Here is a 17,240-nt window from a genome sequence, read left to right as displayed (position 1 = left end):
CCTCCGCCATTTTGACTTTCTACTTCGTTATCTGCTCATTTTTCACTAAAAAAACATCGAAGTAAGTTGTGTAATCATTCTATTTTACTACTTACGTAATAAACATTCATCTGTGTGGCTAAGATGTTCGTTATAACCTTTCGAACTTGTGTTCTTTGCCCCCTCAGAAGTGTGTAGCTAATTTGCATGATAATAGCAAATCCATCATGGCGGCCATCTTGAATAAGGTGTATTGATGGTATCGTTTTTAGCCGTGAATAATGTTGTTTTCAGGGGCGCTATCCAAATGTACAGAAAAACCGACACTTTTTTATAAAAAGGAACAGCAAAACATTATGTCAGAGCAAAATGAAACAGGGGAAGTGTGTAAGACCCTGGATTCTACAATTAGCAACAAGGAATTCATTACATCCTCGGGCATTATGCTAGTGGCACCAGTGCTTCCATTTATTATTATTATTACTATTATTATTATTATTATTATTATTATTATTATTATTATTTTAATTCAAAGAAATTTCTAGAAATTTCTCTTTTTACTTCCCACCGTTGAAGTGGAAAGCGCCCCTGAACGTTATCCCTGATAGCCTCGGCCTTTTAGAAGTTTCTGTTATTTTCATACTCAATACTTCGATTGGCAATTTCTGATCATTAACGACGGTGCCTACTAATTAACAATATTTTTGCCCCGGTGTTTGATTATGCAGGAACTGTAGATCTTAACAAGTGTTATTAAAATCCAAAAAGAAAATTGGGGGTAACCACGCATTTTTCAAAGATAATTCATGAATAATATTTGTAAAAAGCTTTAAAATACAAAGCAATGTATGGCGTTCTTTCTCAAATTAAAACTTAATTATCTCTCAAAAATGCATGGTTACCCCCAATTTTCTTTTTGGATACCAAGAGTACTTACTAAGATCTACTTTCTCCGGATAGTTTTAAACCGCGCAAAAATATCCCTGTATTAGTAAGCATCACCGATAGGGAATCCGAGTATCTCAAAATGCGCAGAGCGTATGTGCAATAACCGTCCTTAAGATCGTGTTCTTCTTCAATTATACATCGTGTTGTAGTTTCTAGGTAGAATGGTAGAAGCACTTTATTATACCTTATGAGCAACCCATTTTTTGGTTATTGTTGGGAAAAGAAAATTCCAAAGGATGAAACAGATTGTAGTAGTAGAAAATAAACTGATTTTTAAGTACACAAATGGTTCAACTCAATAAACAGATCTTTAAGTACACAAATGGTTCAACTCGAGAATGAATATATTGATTGTCTTTTTAATCTTAACTTTAGTAATATTGGGCCAATACCGGTAATTTGTTAGTTAGTTACTTAATAATAAGTGTATTTGAAATAAACCATTCCACTCCAAATGAAAGAAGAATTCATTGCCTCCTGAGTACATTGACATCACCCAAATACATAACAATTTTAGCTTCAAAGTTAAGAATATTCGAAGCCAGAGTTTCTGGCCAAAATTTATATTGTTCGTAAGATTGCGACTAAAATAATGTTCTTGATCCGGCTTTACATTACACCAAGAGAAAATGTATACTTTACCGTTTACAGTGAAATAAAAAGGAACTAGCCTCCCTTCCCAAACGAGTCTGGTTTTCAAGAACGAGTCACGTTTTGCGAACGAGTCTCGTTTTCCGAACGAGTCTCGTTTATCGAACAAGTCTATCCGAACGGGTCTTCTAGCTGTCCCAAACGAGTCTTTCCAAACCAGTCTCGTTTTCCGACGGGTCTTTTAAACGAGTCTAATTCTAAGAGCGAGGCTCGTTTTTTGAAACGAGTCACGTCTTCGTGCCAGATTGAGTCATCGAGACGATTTTTATCGAGGCTTTATAGACTGGTTTACCCAAAACCGTGAGTGATCCAAAACCTCTTCCTATTTCATTGCGTGCGTGAAGACAAGAAACTCAATCGTGTCAAATTACCACGTACTTCAGGTAAATACAGCTCAATTTGATTTCGGCTCGACGGGCGATAGATTGTTGTCGAAGTCCATTACTCGTCGCTTTTAAGATTCCACCGCCTGTATATGCAATTGACTTTCCATTATTGAGCTTCATAAGGGTATATTTTGTCCAAAGATCCACTAAAACGCCATTCGCGTTACATGACTTTCGACGCCATTGCCGGTTAACTTAATCGTTCTACTGTGTCCACCAGAGAAATCTAAGCTTTTCCCACTACCCTCTCGATCCTAAGAAAATACGCGCAGAAGGCTCTATGCACAAAAACACCACTTAGCAGGGGAGTGACAGGCAAGACTTTTACCGACACGGAAAGAAATAAAAATAAAAAAAATAAAATAAATAAAGCAAACAAACCAAGAGAAAATGAGGGGACAGAGAAGGAGGCTCCCAGTCCAGCCCTTGGAATATGTCATGTCCACGAAAGTTATTTTTAGACGAGCGGAAGTCTTCCGAGACGTCCGCATGCAGGCCAACCTCGGTCCGATGTTTGAAAGAAAATAAATATTCATCAGCCTTCCACGTGCGCCGTCATTTTCTCTTTTCACTAAGAACCTGAGAGCGAGGCAAGACTGCATGCGGACGTCTCGGAAGACAGACATCCGCTAGAACAAAGACTTCCGCTCGTCTAAAAACTAGACCCTCCGTGAGGGTACACTGGGTTGCCCGTGGTACGTGCACCGTTCCAAACAATTTTTTTCAAGGTCATTAAGAAGTCATACCAGAAGAGGCCCTTTGGCTCACAGGTCCTCACACGTTCGTACGACGAAACAGATCTGTCCTTGCGTAATATGTAGCTCTAACAGTGCACGATATTGTTTTGGTATTGTCTATTATTGTAGTGCAATGGTAGAAGTCTTGGGTAAATAGTCTGAGAAGACATGTGCTTACTAGCAAAGTACCGAACCCAGAAAGATTGAAGAAAATAAATGGGAAGTGAGAAACATTGGCTTCTGGGCTGACATGTTAATAAACTTCTTTTCACCACAAGTTTAAGCGTGCCCGCTCAGCATCTGACAGCTTTGTAATGCCGAAGTTCGAAGTTTGGGAGACCAAAACAATATAGCCCTCATAAAACAGAAGCATCGGACCGAAAATACTATTAACGCTAACAAATGCGAACTCAGCAAGGTACAGATCTTGTTAGCCTGCTTTATGCAAAAACAAATATTGATGCAAAAGTAAATAACTATTGATTTAGAAAGAGTCTCCAGGACGGTCGATCGAGAATAACATATTTACGACATGAAAACAACATTAATTTTGAACCGTGAATATAGAATATAAAAAGTTACGATCGGCGACAAACATTTTGGGAGATTTTTGCTACGTTCAAATAAATCGCCAAATGGAAAGTGACATGGCCGGAATTCAGCGGGCGCCGTGATTAAGTTACCGCGGCATGTTTACTCGCCAAACAGTGAAGCATCTGTGTCAAATGATGGCAAGATACCGGGTTTTTGTAAGTTTCTTTCTCTGTCAAGTGTTATAAAGTTTGACAATGAAATGAGCGAAGTCAAAACAAAGATCACAATCGCCCAACTCTTGTTTATGCAAAGTCAAAATTTACTCTCCAAGACGCGTTCGACGTTATTTATCGCCAGGTAATTCCAAATTCCATCGTTTTGGGGATAGCAGCTACTTTATTATTCATTAGTGTCAGATTTTTTTTGCCGATTTTGGGGGTCATTTTGTTGAAACTCAAGGAAGCTTCGAACAGACCTGTTTATTTTCGTTACACTATACCACAAAAATGCTCCCGTATCACATTTCAACATACGTCACAAAGGCTCGAAATATCTCGGCAAAATCCTTTTCCAGCAAAAAATTAATCGAAAGAAACAACATATTTACTATTAGAGGCAAAAAAACCTTCCTATTTCAATTGCGTGCGTGCAAACAAGAGGTGCAATTAAATACATTTTTGACAGTTCACATCAAACCCTTTTCGACTCGGAATCTTGACAGTAAATAATGAAGCACAAAAGCGACAACAACTTTCATTCAAATAATTCTTTACTGTCACATTTCCAAATATTTTACTCCTTTGCAGAGCTGAGTACAAAATACCGGTAAATGTAAATTGTTAGACAACTAAGATACGACTTGAGTAAACACTGTGATGCATTCTTGTAGGCGTTCGATTCCTTCAATGTTAATTTGTTAAATCCATAAAAAAATTGCTATTTGATTTCCGTGTTTTATATAACACCAAGTTAGTAAAATATTAGAAACAAAGCTCACTTGATATCCGAAGGCGAAAAATGAAATTGTTGTCGAAGACCATTACTCGTCGCTTAAAATCCAGATATTTAGTTTTTCAGCGCTGTCTTGCTCATCCAATTGACGATCCATTCTTGAGCTCCATGAGGGTATATTTTGTTTAAAGATCCACTAAAACGCCATTCACGTCAATGACTTATTAGTGAAATTTCCAATTGTTATACCGGAAAACTGTGCAGAGTTGAGAACAGGTAAATACAAATCTGACAAATAGCGAGACAACTGAGATAACAGATCCACTATATGGATTCCTTCTCTGTCTTTGTTGAACCCATACTGAGTTACCAGAGAACTGTTCATTTGGTTTCAGTGTTGTACAAAACACCACACTTGGCAAAATTTTAGGAAGACAGCTCACTTTGATTACGGCTCGACGGGCGACAGATTGTTGTCGAAGTCCATTACTCGTCGCTTTTAACATTCGACAACATTTAACATTGTCTGTCTTGTTCAGTATCCAATTCGCTTGCCATTATTGAGCTTCATAAGGGTACATTTTGTTCAAAGATCCACTAAAACGCCATTCGCGTTACATGACTTTCGACGCCATTGCCGGTTAAGTTAATCGTTCTACTGTGTCTACCAGAGAAATCTACGCATTTCCCACTACCCTCTCGATCCTAAGAAAATACGCGAAAGAGGGCTCTATGCACAAAGACACCACTTAGCAGGGGAGTGACAGGCAAGACTTTTACCGACACGGAAAAAAAGAAAAAAAAAAAGAAAACGAAAAATAAAAAAACGACGAAATTAAAGACAGATTTCGACTGGGTTTGCCATATTGGCAACCCAGTAATAACTTTCGTGGACATAACATATCCCGGCCAACGCCCTGAGCCTCCCTCTCTGTCCCTCATTTTCTCTTGAACAAACTAAATGCAGACCCCAACTGGGTTTGCATACTGGCAACCCAGTAACAAAAAGAAGGGAAAATCATGGATAGACTTTCCTATTAAACGTAACGTTGAATCCGAAATAAGCTAAAATAAAAAGGTATCTCCAACTTTCAACAGTTTATAAGCACATTGAACCTGAAATATTTCCTCTGTGATGGTAGTCGTTCTGAGCAGGTGAACTGATAACACTTTATTAGCCTGGTCGGTACTAGTTTACAGGCACGCCACGAAATAACGAAGATAAACTGAAATACAAATATAAAATTTATTGGAAATGTATCATAAAATCTACGAACTCAAGAATTAAAATAAATTAGTTACAATATTATATAACCAATTGTATAATAAAAAATTATAAGGGGATACAAATTATCAGGCTATGATCTTTATCATAATATTCTTTTGTCGTCAGTAAATTCAAATCCTTATCCTCAGACGAGTTGCTTGAAATTAAAATATCGGACAAATGAAGGACTTCACTTGAAAACACCAGGGAGTACTTTGTCAAGAGAAATGAAGAAGTCATTGTCTTCTGTCTTTGGGCGTTCGGTTGGCAAGCTTAGCCTTTTCACAGGTGGCATTTTGACTTACCAAGAGAAAATGAGGGGACAGAGAGGGAGGCTCCCGGTCCAGCCCTTGGGATATGTCATGTCCACGAAAGTTATTTTTAGACGAGCGGAAGTCTTCTGAGACGTCCGCATGCAGGCCAAACTCGGTCCGATGTTTGAAAGAAAATAAATATTCATCAGCATTCCACGTGCGCCGTCATTTTTTCTTTTCACTAAGAACCTGAGAGCGAGGCAAGACTGCATGCGGACGTCTCGGAAGACAGACTTCCGCTAGAACAAAGACTTCCTCTCGTCTAAAAATAACTTTCGTGGACATAACTTATCCCGGCCAACGCCCTGAGCCTCCCTCTCTGTCCCCTCATTTTCTCTTGGACTTACTAATTACTTGGGCAACTTCCGTTTTTTCCCCTTATTTTCCTGTCCAAAAGGATGTATCTCAGAGCGGCAGGGAAAGGGTTGACAATTTTTTTCGCCTTCTGCCAAAAAGTCTACCGATAACGCAGAAGTCACTAACAGCCTCCTAACTCAGTTATAATATTTTCCTCGAAAACCAGGTTTCAAAACAAAACTTGGGAGTAAAAGTGGCGTTGATGAGCTGCAAATTGGCTATGGAGTAATGAGTACTTGTACTAAACATCATGTGTTTTCCGGTTATCAGCCTTAAGGTGAAAAAATCCTTGACGAAAGAATATTCGGCTCTTTCTGCCTGATAGTAAAGAGCAAATCGTCCGAAAAGTGTATATTTTAGGTAATGTTGTAACTAGCTACAAGCCCAATAAATTATAGCAAAGCCCCCAAAAAGAACCCGGAGCTTACATTTCAGAAGGGACTTTTGGAGGAGCTTTTTTTCCAGGGTCTTGCTATGTCCAAGATTAAACATGAATCGCACAACCGCATGCACCGTTAACAGCACAATCACTGGGCGAGTGTTCTACCTACGTCCTTCAGTAATCAGAACAATCTTGAGCTCGCTTGGAGAAAAATTGACGATCTCTGAAATGAAGAAGCCGTTAAAAAGAATGAAAAAATCCTTTCGGTCATCTAGGGCGTTAATTTGCGCGCTTATTTCTACAACTTTAATTTCCACATCGTTACACACATTTCAATGACGGTTTGTTACCGTGTTTATTTCCGTTGTTATAACTTCAAAATATTTTTTCACATCAAATTTTGAATCCATTACAAAAATTCTCGAGATCTGACAAGAGCTCCAGACTTCACAGAAGCAAAAGGTTACCTTTGAAATGGGCAGTCAATTATCCAGGTATGTCATTTCATAATTAACGGCTTTTAAGTTCAGTTCGTAAAAATTACGGCGGGTGCTTTTTATTAGGGAACCCATACTTCTGGACGCGCACATTGATAAAATGGCGGATTTTCATTGGCCGTTTTTATGCTAGAGACGTTAAAGCCGTTTGAGACGTTAAAGTCGTCTCGAGACGACTTTAACGTCTAGTATAAAAACGGTAAATAAGACAGACGCATTTAACGTCTGACCGCTTTAAGGTCTTCTGTTAACAGACGGCTTTAACGTCTTAGACGTTAAATGCGTCTAGTATAAAAACGGGACGCATTTAGCCCTTACTCGTTCACAGACGACTGACACGAGTTAGCGTTTAATCCTGAAATCGAGGCTTAGCGCTTAAACAACATCGCGGCCAAGAAGATATTGAATCAGTCGCGAGGAACTCCTTTCTTCATCAACGCTTCCTCCTTTCCTTTGTCTCTTCATAGCTAGGGCACACAAGCCAAGTGCCTGAGCCTCGTCTAGTTCTTCGCCCATATCCTGCAAATGCCGCTTTCTCGATTGATTTTTCTTCTTTAAAATTAAACATTTGTATTTCCATGTCTGTTAGGTCGTCTACTTTCATGCGTCCCGTTTTTATACCAGACGACTTTAACGTCTCAGACGTTAAATGCGTTTTGACGACTTTAAGGTCTCTAGAATAGAAACGGCCATTGAAAACAAGCTTAATCCGTCAAAGAATTTCTATTTTCTCCTGAACGAGAACGGTGACCCCCATTTTATATTTTTGCTGAGAATGGTGTTATCATGGAGTAGTAAAAAAATCAAATTCATAAAATCGTACGGAAGGAGTCATTACGAGTCCAACAGCCCACACTCAAGTTAAATCTATTTTGAAGTGTTAAGTACTCAAAAAGACATTCAAATACATTTCTCAGGTATGCAAGTGAATAAACCATGGAATGACATCAGGGTCTGTATCATATCATGGATTACATTTATAAAACCGACTTAAATTTGTCAGTCCAACATCATGGATGCGCCACAATAGTCGAAGTGGCTTAAATTGCCAGTCAGGACGCAGCTCTTTACAACCTCTAATTTCATTGGATCCCTTTAAAACGCAGCTCTATTGTCTTTAGAGTTAGGATCCATTGTTTCTTTTGTATCGTACTTTGTGTCCATTGTTTTCTGAACCAGTCTCGAGAGTTGCTCCAAGAGCTGCGTGCCGGTCCCTACATAGCCGTATTCGTCAGCGTCGTACTATGGACACGAGCCTGGTGATCTCCCATTTTTATTACATTTTTATCATCTCCTAATACATACTACAACAGTGTGCAAAGTTTCATCGAAAATCTATGACAAGTTGTATTTCAAGGAAATAACTTAGTTAAGGTCCAATGTGGGTAAAAGATAAATTATTTATTGTTTTAATGAAATCACCGAGCATCACATCAATAAATATATTCATAAATATGCAACGTATAAAATGACTAGGACAGGGAAATGTTTTATAAAAGAAGGAAACCACACTGCCTGGAGATTCAAAATGTCGACAACAAATTTTACAGTACATCGCCAAACAATGGAGGACTTTTTCTGCTCTACAGATTTATCTGAAAGGATACACATCCCGCTAATATGTCTTTCAGTGGTCAACATTATTTTTGCCCTGACTGCAACCATGGGAAATACATTAATCGTCGTTGCCCTTCAGAGAGAAACGTCCTTACATCCGTCTTCCAAAGTCTTGCTTCGAAATCTGGCGGTAACGGATCTCTGTGTTGGTATCGTTTCACAACCACTTCAAATTGCTTGCTTCCTAACTTTGTTGTATAGATTGTCACAAATTTGTCACTACGTCTATAAAGTGAGTCGAACTGCAAGCACCATTCTGTGTGGAGTATCACTGTCGACAACAACCGCCGTTAGTGTGGACAGACTTCTTGCTCTGTTGTTAAGACTCAGGTACAGACAAGTTGTAACCCTCAAACGAATATATGGAGCTGTGATCTGGTTTTGGGCTTGCTCAATCTTCACGGCAGCCACTTCGTATTGGGATTACGCTGTATGGCGTGCCTTGGTGATTTCTTCAACGTCATTGGGTCTTGTTGCATCCATTTACTGTTACTCGAAGATTTTCCTCACGCTGCGCCGTTATCAAAATCAAGTTCGAGACAACGCCCAGGAACAAGCGAATCAAACAATTCCACCGAGTAAAATGAAACGATACAGAAAAACAGTGTACAGTGGAATGTACGTACAGTTGGCATTAGTTTCGTGTTATTTGCCATATTTGTTGGTGTCGTCATTCGCATATCGAGAGATGCGAAGAAGACAGTCGGCAGCTTTTTATCTTGCGGTGAAAAGTACAGTGACTTTGCTTTATTTTAATTCATCTCTAAACCCCATTCTTTATTGCTGGAAGATCAAAGAAGTGAGACAAGCCGTGAAGGACAACTTGAGGCAGTTGTTTCGTTCTTCAAACCAACAGTTACGAAAAGACACAGACAATAATACAGACTCGGCGGAATGTCGGTGAAACACCTACGTCCGTGGGTGAAATTTACACCCTCAAAGAGTGGGGTACTTAAGCACCCTGGCGCCCGATAAACTGACCTTCGGAAGATGTCAACCCTACAATTCATCGGCGCCATAGACGAGTTTACGGGACAGAAACGCTTGCTACGCAGGCTAATCATTGTTTATAGGGATAGTGCTGTAAGGTCCATTTACCGATAGGCCCCTCGGAGTAAAAGTAAGTGCTCCATCTTCCATATAATTTCAACAACAACCTCAAGATGGAGTCTATTTATCTAAAGTACTCCCTCCACGGACCAGTCCAGCATAGAGTTCTACTTCTCTTGAATACTCTGCCTGATGATAAAACGTTTCTTTACTAGTGATCTCTACTCTTCCCTTACATTGTCTAATAATAGGCTTCCTACAGCAGTTGCTTTGGCTGTCATTGGTAAAGCTTGTGAAAAGAAAGTGTTTGAATAGGTACTTTCTTACTCAAACTTGAGTAACAATGAGAAGGGAAAATCATGGATAGACTTTCTTATTAAACGTAAGCCTGACTCCGAAATACAAAGGTATCTCCAACTTTCAACAGTTTATGAGCACATTAAACTTGAAATATTTCCTCTGATAGTAGACGTTCCGAGCAGGATTACTGATAACACTCTATAACACGTTATAAGCGTGGTCGGTACGCCACGAAATAACAAAGATAAACTGAAACTGTATTGGAAATGTATCATGAAATCCACAAACTCAACAATTTAAATGAATTATGAATTAAAATGGTTTAGGTAAAATATTATCTAACCATCCACGGGACAGGATGTAGCCACGGAAGCCAAGTCCCATGCCTGCAAGTCCTGTGCGAAAATGGATGGTGTTACCCCTTTTAAACAGTGTAGTGGTTGTAAAGCTGTAAGATATTGTTCAAGAGAATGTCAACAGAAACACTGGAAGAATCATAGAATTATATGCCAGGCCATATCTTCTTTGGCAGAGCAAAAGTATTAGGAGGACAGGGAGAAAGCAGGGGCATTTGTGAGTCATTTATCACCACAGGAGCATGAACGAGTGGTTGGTCTTGTTGGGCGTAAATGTACAGTGAAATGCTTACTTCACGGAATAGAGGCTGAGGCCTTATGGGATACTAGGGCTCAAGTATCAGTTATTTCACATAACTGGATCAGACAGAATCTTCCAGGCTATATATAGCTATGACGTTCCAGACATATCGGAATTGTTAGGCATGGCTGAACTTGATCTGAAAGCAGCTAAAGGAACTGACCTACCCTACAAGGGGTGGGTGGAACTGAACTTCAGTTTAGTTGAAGGGGAGTCAGAACGAAATGACATCAAAGTACCGTTTCTTGTTGCCAAGATTCCTTGGACACGCCTGTTGTGGGTTTAATGTTATTGAAGAGAGTTCACAAGGAATTCTGTGGGTAGTGCATCAGCAGGGGCTGAAACGTCAGTGGTCGATTTGCTAAATTCAAGCCTAGCTGACGTTGAGAGAGGAAAAGTCGAAGCCCTTGTTCAGCTCATTAAGACAGAAAATTCAACCATGCTGACTGTAGTCAAGTCAAGGAAACAGGACACTGTTATCCCACAAGGCCAGTCAGTTGTTGTTTCATGTTGTGCTACAGTTGGTCCAACTGGAAAGATACCAGTGTTGTTTGAGTTTGATGCAGACCCATCCTACCCCACTGATCTTGAAATTCCAAAAACTCAACTTACGCTTGCTGGAGGTTCAACTTGTCTAGTCAACATCCGAGTCAACAATCCAACAAGACATGAGAGGGCGAACAGTTCTAGGCTACCTCCAACAAGTAAAGTCAGTCACTCCAAAAGAAGTGAAATTAAAGGGAAGCTCCTCATCCACAACTGTGAATTCCGGGGAAGCCAATATCCAGGAACAGAGGGTTAATGAAGTCTCATGCGACAGTTGTCCTGAATGGGTAAAGGGAGAGGCAGAATTCAACACCAGTGAAAACCGATACGACCACATCCCAGATGTTGACATTGAGGGAATTTCCGAGGAACAGCACACCATTGTAAGGAAAATGCTTGAGGAGGAAGCAGAGTCGTTCTCAAAAACTGATGATGATGTGGGGGCCGCGGGGGAATTCCAGGTAGAGATCAATCTGACTGACTCAGTTCCAGTTCAGAAAAAGTATACGTCCATCCCCCGACCACTTTATGCTGAAGTAAAACAATACGTGGAAGATTTGTTGAACAGAGGTTGGATTCAGAAGTCAAGGTCTGCATATTCCTCACCTGTTGTGTTCGTTCGAAAAAAAGATGGGACCTTGAGACTGTGCATTGATTATCGACAATTAAACCTGAAAACCATTCGTGACAGTCATCCATTACCTGGGGTGCAGGACGCTTTAGAACGTCTCGGTGGAAATCAATGGTTTTCCCTACTAGATCAGTGGAAGGCCTATCATCAAGGTTTTGTTAGTCCTGAGAGTAGACATAAAACAGCATTTGTGACTCTCTTGAGCTTATATGAGTGGGTTCGTCTACCTATGGGCCTGAAAAATGCACCTGGAGAATTCCAACGTTTCATGGAGTACTGCCTTGATGGTCTTAGGGATGACATATGCACACCTTATATTGATGACATCATCGTCTTAAGCTTAAGCCAAAGAAATGTAGGCTTTTCAAGCGAGAAGTCAAGTACCTGGGCCAGATTGTTTCAGCAGCAGGATACAGGCCTGACACATCAAATGTTGAGGCAATCAGAGTTTTGAAAAATAGCAAGCCTAAGACAGTCGGTGAGGTAAGAAAGCTACCGGCTCTTCTAGGATACTACCGTCGATACATCCAGGACTTCCCTAAAATTGCTCATCCACTCTTCTAAGGACAAGCTCTCTCAATCACGGAACCGTGCCATCATCACAACCAGTTGATTGGGAAGAGCAGCATCAAAGAGCTCTTGAAGAACTGTTGAACCATCTTGTAAATCCTCCAATTCTGGGATACCCTGATTTCAGTCAACCTTTTGTTCTACACACTGATGCATCTCAACAGGGACTTGGAGCACTACTGTGCCAGAAACAAGATGGCAGGATGCGTGTCATTGGCTATGGCTCGAGATCACTTTCATAAGCAGAAAGGAACTATCATATCTATTCAGGGAAACTTGAATTCTTGGTCCTTACGTGGGCAGTTTGTGAACACTTCAGAGACTACCTTTACCATGCACCCCACTTTGTTGTATACACCGACAACAATCCGCTTACATATGCCCTTTCAACAGCCAAATTAAATGCCACTGGTCATCGATGGGTAGCGGATTTAGCAAACTTTTCTTTCGCAATAAAATACAGACCTGGGCACTCAAATAAGGACGCGGATGCTGTTTCTCAAATGCCAATGGACTTTGCCTCCTAAATGGAGGCATGCACTGAGATTGTTTCGCCAAATGACACCATTGCTGGCTTTGTGGGGGTAGAAGCCTAAGAACGGGGAGATGCTACTTGGGTATCAGCAGTGAGCACTTATGTCAGTCTCTTGAACCTTGATGAAGAGTACATTGATTCTGCTTTGGGCATTATTAGCCGGGCTGGACTGGTGAATGCTCAGGAACAAGACCCGGTTATCGGAAAAGTTCTGAATTTCAAGAAAAAGGGGGAAATGGCCCTTACTGTGGGAGATTAGAAATGAGTTGCCAGCTGCAAGGATCTTAATAAGACAACGGCATAGACTGCATCAAGGTCAAGATGGACTCCTGTACAGAAAAAGTGGATCGTTTTCACAATTAGTGCTACCCTGGAAGTTTCACTCTGAAGTCCATCAGGAAATGGGACACTTAGGTGCACCACGTGTGGTACAGTTGGCCCGGGAACGATTTTATTGGCCGAATATGGAAAGTGACATTGTCCACTTTGTGACGAAAGTATGTCCATGTCTCAAGCAACGACAACCTAATTTGCCTACTCGTGTGCCTCTCCAGAGCATCACCACGTCTGCACCTCTGGAATTAGTATCCATTTATTTCTTTCATTTGGAGCAAAGCTGACTCAAAATCTGACCCGGACAGATTAGGTAAAGAAATGGGAACTTGCTATGAAGGAGGCTTATACGTTGGCTATCAAGAACAGCTCAAAGACAGCTGCTGATGGCAAAAGACAATATGACCGCAAGGTGTGATTTTCAATTTTGAAGCCTGGGGACAGGGTATTGGTACGGAACTTGTCGGAGCGTGGTGGACCAGGGAAGCATCCGTCCTTTTAGGAGCAACAGATACACATTGTAGTAAAAGGGGCTTTACCAGTGTATGAGGTGAGACCTGAGGGACAAGCAGGTAAACCAAGAGTACTACACAGGGATCTCCTGCTGCCTTGTGACTTCCTTCCCTCTGAGTCAAGAGAGACAATTCAAGAGAGGAGGGCAACCCCAGTAAACGTTAGGAGTCAAGAGAGAAGTTACGACTGCAGTATTAGCGAAAGCGACAACGACGAAGAATTCCCTGGTATGTCACCCACGGACTTAGAGCGGTTACAGTTGCCAACAACCACGGCAGAGCAGGCTACTGATGAAGTACAGCCAGATTATTCTGAGGCCAGACTATGGTTGAGGAAGAGCAGGAATTACCCGACAACGCAGCACGTACTGCGGAAGATAACAATCCTCTACAGCGAAATCAGCCAGAACAGGACCCGTTAACATATCAGCAACCTGAATATGGTGCTATGTTACGATCATCCAGGGAATTCAAGTTACCACCCATTGAATGTATCTAGCGTTCAGGTTCCACCTGTGAATGCCATTGTTGATCAACAGACGTATTATCCATCGAATTGGCCATGGGGCATTCCGGTGCTGTATTATCCACCTCCTTGTCTACCAGTGTGTCCAGTGTGTTCACTGTTCCCTGCCGTGAATGTGTCCCAGTCAGTCCCTCCAGTGGTCTTTGAGACAACCGAGAGACACTTGACGAAGATAATGCCATACTTCACAGTTACTGTCTCATTGTTGTTTGTTCGTTAAAAAAAAAAAAAAAATTTTCAACATTTTGAGGCAGTGTTTCGGTGCACTGCAGTTGGCCTTCGTTCAATTGTGGGATTAGGAGATAAACTGCACTTTGTGGGCCTGATCATCCTACGAGAACAGTTTTTTTTCTCTTCGCATATTTGAGATTTTAATTGTACGGTTAGGCCATCGTTGCAGTGTCCAGGAGAACATTTCTTTTAGCGGGGGAGTGTGTGGGGAGTAAGGACTTAGCCCACCCCCATAAAAATAAGTGTTTTTGTTAAGTCACGTGATGCGTCACGAACCACGAGGTTGAAAAACGAAAAATAAAGTTATCGAGTTGAGCAAGCGATTCTATGGCTGTCTTTCGTTTGTGTTCCGAGAAACAAAGTTAACACAGTCGTTCCAAGCAGGTCAACTGTCAGCACTTTATTAGCGTGGTCGCTACTAGTTTACAGGTACGCCACGAAATAACGAAGATAAACTGAAATACAAATATAAAAATTTATCGAAAATGTACCGTAAAATCCACGAAATCACGAATTTAAATGAATTTTGAATTAAATTGGTTTAGTTACAATATTATCTAATAAAGTGTATAATTAAAAAAATTATAAGGGAATACAAATTATCAGGTTATGATCTTTAAAATAATATTTTTTGGCCGTCAGTAAATTCACATCATTATCCTCAGACGAGTTGCATTAAATTAAAATATCGGACAAATCAAGGACTTCACTTGAAAACACCATGGAGTACTTTGTCAAGAGAAACGAAGAAGTCATTTTCTCCCGTCTTTGGGCGTTCGGTTGGCAAGCTTAGCCTTTTTGACTTAATAATTACTTGGGCAACTTCCGTTTTTTCCCCTTATTTTCCTATTCAAAAGGATTTATTTTAGAGCGGCAGGGAAACGGTTGACAATTTTTTTTTCGCCTTCTGCCTAAAAGTCTGCCGAGAACACAGAAGTCCGTAACAGCCTCCTAACTCAGCTATAACATTTTCTTAGAAAACCAGGTTTTAAAACAAACCTTGGGAGAAAAATTGGCGTTGATGGTCTGCAAAGTGGCTTTCGAGTACTGAGTACTTGTACTAAACATGTTCTCCGGATACCAGCCTTAGGGTGAAAAAATCCTTGATGAAAGAAAAGTCTGCTCTTTCTGCTTGATAGTAACTAATAAATCGTCCGCAAAATTTATATTTTAGGTAATGTTGTAATGATAAGCCTAATAAATTACGGTAAAACCCAGAAAAGGACCCGGAGCTTACAGTTCACCGCAAAGGACTTTTTGAGGAACTTTTTTCTATAGTCTTGCTATGTACAAGTTAGATTAAACATGAACCGCACAACCGCATGCACCGTTAACAGCACAAAGCACAGGGCGAGTGTTCTACATACGCCCTTCAGTAATCAGGTTCAAAAATAAGCTTGAGTTCGCTTGGAGGAAAATTGACGATTTATGAAATGAACAACTTTAAAAGGAATGCGAAAATCCTTTCGACCATTTAGGGTGATAATTTCGACGTCTATTTCTACAACTTAAATTTCCATATCGTGACACACATTTCAGTGACGCTTTGTTTCCGTGTTTATTTTTGTTGCTACAATATCAAAATATATTTCACATCAAATTCTGAATCCATTGCAAAAATTCTCGACGGATATGACAACAGCTCCGGAGACTTTAAAGTTCGGTTTGTGAAAATTACGGCAGGTGCTTTTTATTAGGAAACCCATACTTTTGGACGCGCACATTGATAAAATGGCGGATTTTCATTGAAGCCAAGTTTAATCTGTCAAATAATGCCTATTTTCTTGTTAACGAGTACGGTGAACCACATTTTATATATCATTTTTTTGCTGAGAATGGTATTTTTATGGAGTAGTAAAAAAATCAGAAATAATTTATCGCCTGTATAACATTGTACTGAAGGAGTCATTACGAGTCCAACAGCCCACACTCAAGTTAAATCTATTTTGAAGTGCTAAGTACTCACAAAGACATTCAAATACATTTTTCAGGTATACAAGTGAAACCATGGAATGACATTAGGGTCCGTGTCATATCATGCATTGGATTACATTTCTAAAACCGAGCTAAATTTGTCAGTCCAACATCATAGATGCGCCACAATAGTCGAAGTGGCTTAAATTGCCAGTCAGGACGCCGCTCTTTACAACCTCTACTTTCATTTGGATCCCTTTAAAACGCAGCTCTATTGCTTTTAGGTTTAGCATCCATTTTTTCTTTTGTATCGTTCTTTGTGTCCACTGAACCAATTCCGAGAGTCGTACCAAGGGCTGCGTGTCGGTCTCTTCATTGCCGTATTCGTGAGCGTCGTACTAAGGACACGAACTCGGTGAACCCCCATTCTTATTACATTTTTGGTCATCTCCTAAAACATGTTACAACAGTGTGCAAAGTTTCGTCAGAAATCTATGACAACTTTTATTTCTAGGGAATACCTTAAGGTCCAAAGTGGGTAAAAGATAAATTATTTATGGCTTTGAAGTAATCCCCTTGCATGACATCAATAAATAAATTCATAAATATGCAACGTATAAAATGAATAGGACATGAAGATGTTTGTAAAAGAAGGAGACCACACTGCCTGGAGATTTAAAATGTCGACAACAAATTTTACAGTACATCGCCAAACAATGGAGGACTTTTTCTGCTCTACAGAATTATCTGAAAAGATACACATCCCGTTAATATGTCTTTAAGTCGTCAACATTATTTTTGCCCTGACTGCAACG

At 40.3% G+C, this 17,240-nt stretch overlaps 1 protein-coding gene across 1 annotated transcript; it reads left to right on the top strand.

The window, feature by feature from the left end:
* The first annotated feature begins 8,531 nt into the window (after window positions 1-8,531).
* LOC138025353 (adenosine receptor A3-like) lies at window positions 8,532-9,524 on the top strand. The gene has a single exon (XM_068872577.1). The coding sequence runs from the start codon at window positions 8,532-8,534 to the stop codon at window positions 9,522-9,524; it is 993 nt and encodes a 330-aa protein (XP_068728678.1).
* The last annotated feature ends 7,716 nt before the right edge of the window (window positions 9,525-17,240 follow it).

Source organism: Montipora capricornis, chromosome 12 (assembly GCF_036669925.1).
Source record: "Montipora capricornis isolate CH-2021 chromosome 12, ASM3666992v2, whole genome shotgun sequence".
NCBI classification, from domain to species: domain Eukaryota; kingdom Metazoa; phylum Cnidaria; class Anthozoa; order Scleractinia; family Acroporidae; genus Montipora; species Montipora capricornis.
The sequence above is the reverse complement of the archived record's forward strand: the minus strand, read 5'-3'. Positions and strand labels throughout refer to the sequence as shown.